Source organism: Mastomys coucha, unplaced genomic scaffold (genome assembly GCF_008632895.1).
Source record: "Mastomys coucha isolate ucsf_1 unplaced genomic scaffold, UCSF_Mcou_1 pScaffold11, whole genome shotgun sequence".
Taxonomy (NCBI): domain Eukaryota; kingdom Metazoa; phylum Chordata; class Mammalia; order Rodentia; family Muridae; genus Mastomys; species Mastomys coucha.
In genome coordinates, this window is record NW_022196893.1 from 15018569 (window position 1) to 15024548 (window position 5980).

Consider the following 5980-nt stretch of genomic DNA (forward strand, 5'->3'; position numbering starts at 1 on the left):
TTTTACTTATTCACTTTACATCTTGCTCGATTCTCCCTCCCAGTCACCCCCTCCCACAATCCTTCCCTATCTCCCCTCCATACCTCTTCTGAGCGGGATGGGTGCTCTGCTAGTTATCTCCCCACCCCAGCACTTTGAAGTCTCTTCGAGGCTAGGTGCATCCTCTCCCACTGAGGCCAGTCAAAGTAACCCAGCTAGAAGAACATATCCCACAGACAGGCAACAGCTTTTGGGACAGCCCCCACTCCAGTTGTTCAGGACCCACATGAAGGCCAAGCTTCACATCTGTTACACCTGTGTGGAGAGGCCTAGTTCCAGACCATGTACGTTCTTTGGTTGGTGGTTCAGACTCTGAGAGCCCCAAGGGTCAAGGTTAGTTGGCTCTCTTGGTCTTCCTGTGGAGTTCCTATCCTCTTTGGGGCCTGAAAATATTTGCTTTTACATGCATCCACATTACTTAAAAATCAGGTGTGTCAAGTTTAACTTTAGCACTCAGTGACTTAAAAACAAACAAAAGGTAATGAAATGAAGCAGGTATACATTGGCTACTGAGTTGTTTTCAGGCATGGTAGAATACATGTGGCCCTGTTTTGCTTTAGATGCAAAATGACAAATGAGGAGCTGGAGAGGCAGCTGAGTGGTTAAGAGCACTGACTGTTCCAGATGACCCAGGTGTCTAGGACCCACCTGGCGGTTCACATCCATCTGTAACTGCAGTTCTGGGGTCTGAGTGCCCTCCTCTGGCCCCCTGTAGGCACTGCACTAGTGTGGTTCACAGAGACATAAATGCTGACAAACATACTTTTTTTTTTTTTTTTCATATGTTTTGAGATGGAGTCCTGCTATGTAGCTCTGGCTATCCTAGAACTCATTATGTAGACCAGGCTGGCCTTGAACTCATAGAACTCTGTCTGCCTCTGCTTCCTGAGTGCTGGCATTAAAGGTGTGTGCCACCATGGCCCAGCTGGCATATATATTTTTTTATTTTTTGGCCATGAGCCTAGGCTTTAACAGGAGTCATCTCTTCAGCTCTCACACACATTTCCAAAGTGACACGTGACAGCTGCATGCATTTGGAATACACTGGTAGATTGACGGCAGCGTTACAGAGTAACGGTAGCCACTCAGCTGGCTTCCTATGGGGTTCCATCTACAAGGTCTCACAGCCCTAGGACTACTCACATTCACACATGCTGTGCTGTGTAACAGTCTCCCAGAAACCCTTGCTTCTCTTGTTTTCTTACATCCCCTTCCCGCTGGTGACCAACATGGAGTTAAGAGAACGGAAGCTTTCCCAGCAGGAGTGTGGGGCAGCTCAGAAGAGCACCAAAGTGCAACAGAAAGGGAGGAGGAGCAAGGGCCAAGGCACCCTCTGAGGAGAACTACCAAGGCTCGGCCTTCAGGGCCTCCAGAGGCCAGAGTCTTCCTTCCCTGAGTGTGCGAGTAGCTGCAGGCTGCGGGGCTCAGATAAGGAAGCCGCCCCAGCAGTTTTCCTCTCCTGGATCACTTGAGCCAGTGGCTGACTCTGAAAGGAACTTTTCTCCAGGCCTGGGCTTCACCATTGAAACCAGGGTATGGGGTGGAAGCCTAGGCTCTGGCAGCCCCAGAAGGCGGGGCTTAGACACTATCTCCATGGTGAAATCAGGAGGAGGAGCAGCAGGTCCCTCTTTCACCCCTGGCTCTGTGGACGGTGCAGGCAGCAGCCTCCTTCCTATGTGTGCCCTGGCTCCTCAGCTGTGTCCTTGTGGAAGAATCCTGAAGAGGAGGGAGGCCAGCTTGCCCTCCTAGTTTGTGGGGCAGAACTGAAAGCCTCAGGGCTGGGTCAGCAGATTCTCTTTTCCTTCCTTAGGAGATTACCTGGGTGGAGAGGCCTACTGGGCTGGGGGCCTGCACCTCTACACCCCACTGCCCTTCCGGCCAGGCCAGGGTGGCTTCGGAGAGCTTTTCAGAACTCACTTTTTCCTCAATGCGGGTAACCTGTGCAACCTCAACTATGGTGAGTCCGCCCCGGCCACATATCCTGCTACAGGGTGGTGGTGCCGTCCCTTACAATGCCATTGTGTAAAGGGGAGGCGGCTTCTTACTCTACAAACAAGCTTCAAGTGCTTCCGTTGTCATTAGGGCTGTCCAGAGGCTGCTCACAGGGCACGTGTCCAGCTGAGCAGTTGGGAGCCCTGGGCCCTCTCTGAGGTGCGGCATGCGGCTCCCAGCTGCTCTGCTAGAAGATCCTTTCTAGGCAGATGGGGGCAGGGTAGCCAGACCCAGAGAGTTGAAACCTTCAGCTGGCTCTGGGAGAGTGGGAGACAGATACCAGCCCCATACCTGTCTCCACTAGCTAGATCCAGCTTTAAGGGACCCTGCCAGGGAGGGAGCCAGACATCTCTGCTCACCACCTTTGCTGTTTCAGGTGAGGGCCCCAAAGCCCATATCCGGAAGCTAGCTGAATGCATCCGCTGGTCCTATGGAGCAGGCATCGTCCTCAGACTTGGCAACATCGCTCGGCTGGAGCTGAACTACTGCATTCCTATGGGTGTGCAGCGGGGCGACAGGTGTGTGGGGGCCACTGCCGGCTCTGCAGCTCTCTGGAGCTTTGTTCTGTTGCAGTGTGGATGGACATGGAGCAGCGGCTGTGTTCCATGAGTGGATTATGCCAAGGACCATTCAGGGTTATAGAGAGATCCCATCTCTTACATTATCTTATAAGCATTGTCTGGAGTCCTAGAGGGATTATGAGCAGGAAGCTTTAGTGACAGAGCTCTGGAAGTCAGAAGTCAAGACATACTGGTGAGCCCGGTGGTGGTGGCGCACGCCTATAATCCCAGCACTTGGGAGGCAGAGGCAGGCGGATTTCTGAGTTCGAGGCCAGCCTGGTCTACAGAGTGAGTTCCAGGACAGCCAGGGAAACCGATGCAGAGAAACCCTGTCTCGGAAAAAAAAAAAAAAGAAAAAAGAAAAAAGAAAAAGACATGCTGGTGGGCAGCTGTTGCTGGGCACTGTGCCTGGCTTCCATGGCACTTGCCCGCAGCCTCACAGGGAGGCAAGGTGTCTGGGTGTTCCACATAAGCTAAATCTCTCACAGGGGCCCCACTCACGTGACTCTATCCAAGATAGATCAATTCCCAAGGGCCACATGGCCAGATGCCACCTTGCCTTGTGGTGGGGCCTGGAGTAGATTACGTAGCTACTCTTTGTTTTCCTATGCAGAGACTAGAAAGCTTTGACAGGAAGCTCTCAGAGCTTTCAGGGGAAATGTTGCATGTCCAAGTGGCCCTCCCGCTTTGCTGTTGTGTGGACTGGCTCTGGTGTCTTGTCACTCCCATGACTGCTGTGTTGTACTGGCCTATTCCTCTTGTCTCTTAGTGTCCTCTGTCCACCACACCTGCTGCCTATAGTCTGACATGCCACAGTTGCTGATTCCACAGTGCAAAGAGGAGAGGAGGGCTGATGTCCCCAGGTCCCTGCTGCACAGTAGATCCCTACTGCACAGTAGGTTTGCTGCACAGTAGGTGCCTTCTCAGCAGCTGCCCAGCCTTCAGCTTAGGTTAGCTCTGTGCAGCCTACCATTGTAGGTGGAGCTGAAGCAGAGCTGTGGCCAGCTGCCTTCACAGACTGTGTTGGGGCCAGGTCAGGGGAGCGTGGTGAGCTCCCATGCCAACAGCAGTTGCAGCTGAGCAGCTCACCTCTTGTGGCCCATGCTGTTGTAATAGTGACGGCAGCCACAGGATGGCAGTGTGCACCAAGCAGTTCCTTTGCCTTTGAGCTTGCTAATTGGCGTGTGTTCTTTATAGCTCAGAACCCTTCAGCTGCACCTATCTCTTAGTTAAATCCCAGAAGCATGTTTCAAAGATTGAGCACATAGCCTTCATAGCTGTGTGAAGTGGGGACGACCCTGTCCCAGGTTCGCCTGGCAGCTGGTTCACCGTTGTGATGGTGGCAGGCAGGTGTTTGCTGTGGGTAGTGAAGGCTGTCTAGGTCAGCCTTGAGCATAGAGATACCTTCTCTAGTGTGGTTTGGCTTGCAGCTTTGTTGTCAAGAGTAGAATTTGATAACATTTGAGGGAAATGACCGAAATTTTATCTTGCTTCTAAAATTAGGCAGTTGGCAGGGACAGTTGTCTGTAGCCCCACCCCCAGGGTTAAGCCAGGTGCTCTGTAATTGGCAGTTTTGGCCTTTGCAAAAGGGTGGCAGTTTGAAGTGTTCTGACTTTTGTCCTGAATGATTCTAGTGGAGTCTTCTCTGGGACCTGAGTTCTGTCACAGCATGACTCCTCAGACTAGGTCCCTGGAGACCCAGCGATGAGTCAGCCCTGCTCCAGCTGACACCATCATTGCAGCTGGTCCCAGGACGGACCTGGCTGGACTTCCGGAGAGGACACAGGCTGGGGAGGGCATCCTGTCTGTGGGTACAGCTGTCTGGGGGAGGAGGATAGTATGGGCAGACAGAATGTGAGGTTGCTGAAGCCTCAAGGGAATGGCTCCTCACAAGTGCGCCTCTTTACCTCTTTCTATTCTTCTTCCCCCTCTCCCTTCCTTCAGCCTTGTTGATGTCTTCCTCTCCGTACTTGTCAAGGGCTCTGTTCGGCCCTGAGTGCTGTTTCCCCACACCTAGCACAGCATCCAGGATGAAGAGCTTTGGGGGTTAAGAGCAGGCATCAGTGGACTTTTCTGATGACCCCTGCTGGGGCTGGTATAAGGGTGAGCATTGGCACCGTGGGGCAGCCTGCACCTGGCCTAGAGGTAGAGGCTGAGGAGTCTAACAGGGTCCTGGCCCTGTGACTCTGGGTGCCACCTCGAATCCTCGTCATGGGCATTGCTCTGTGGGGTGTGTCAGCACACACATCTTTGAGTTGCGCCGCTGTGGTAGCAGGGCTGTGTGCTCTCTGAACAACTTGTATTTATCTCAAAGCTTACTTCTCTGGGGGTTTGTCTAAAACAGCTGTGGTCCCTTTTGTGGACCAGTTTCATATTTTAGAATATCAAACTGGCTGCGTAGGCCCAGGCTGAGGGTACAGGTACACTATGCAGCTTGGGCCTGGATCTTCAGCCTCCAGAGGTGCAGCTTTCCTCTAATCAGAAGGGCTCCTCTGCAGGGCAGTGTGATCACTGCCATTTACCTGTGCCTTGATGTTCTAGTGTGGCCCAGCACTCAGAACTGGGTGTTTGGTGCCTGCAGCCAGTCCTGAGAAGGCCCACACAGGACACCCTTGAGCTAAGCTCTCCAGAGAGCACACCTGTGGTGACCCTTATGTCATCCTGGGTCAAGAACAGGCTGGCTGGTGGTTGGACTCTCTGAGGCTAGGTTGCTGGGTCATTGTGAGACCCAGGACCATATTGAGTTCTGGGTTTGCCCCAGCATGTGGGCCTCCTGGCCCTACTTCCTGTCCTGACAACAGGACAATGTACCCTTGGGTGGGCTAGAGCAACAGAAGGTCTTAGGCTCTCTTTCTGTCTCTTCTCCTTTCTCCAGGGGCTAAGTCTTATTAGTCTAGGGAACTGTGGGGGCTACAGAGCCTCTCAGTGATGTAAGGAGCACCCTGTTAACTTCTCTCTTTCTTTTTAGGATTTGTGATGGCGTCCAGTTTGGAGCTGGGATTCGGTTCCTGTAACTTGAATCCCAGGGCAGCTTGGATGAGCAATGGGAGGCTCCCAGGCTGCATGCCTGTTTGAAGGTGACACAGTTGAGTGCTTCTGGGCCGTAATCCTTATGGGAAATCACATCAATAAATTTTAAACACTCAGCTGTGTCCTAGATGTGGTCTGTTTTTCAGGCCATGCGTCTTTATGGACACCTGCTTCTCCTGAGGACATGTGACAGTCTGACCTGTGCAGTCCTGGGCCTGAGGGCTTGCAGGTGACCTATCCCAAGAGCCTTTTCCTTGTAGACCCCTAAAGTCTACTGTTGGGATCCCACTTACCAGAAGTAGGGCTGAGCTGTGGGGTGGCCCTGAAGGACATTGGCCCTGTCATCACAGGAGGCCACC

The 5980-nt window shown here is 52.8% G+C and overlaps 1 protein-coding gene across 1 annotated transcript in view; it reads left to right on the forward strand.

The window, feature by feature from the left end:
- Positions 1-5737, forward strand: part of Samm50 (SAMM50 sorting and assembly machinery component) — a 25447-nt gene extending 19710 nt beyond the window's left edge. The window contains exons 13-15 of the mRNA XM_031351337.1: positions 1850-1996; positions 2408-2549; positions 5560-5737. Coding sequence (XP_031207197.1) covers positions 1850-1996; positions 2408-2549; positions 5560-5605 — 335 coding nt within the window. The 3' untranslated portion in view covers positions 5606-5737. The remainder of the gene's footprint in view (positions 1-1849; positions 1997-2407; positions 2550-5559) is intronic.
- Positions 5738-5980: the final 243 nt, after the last annotated feature.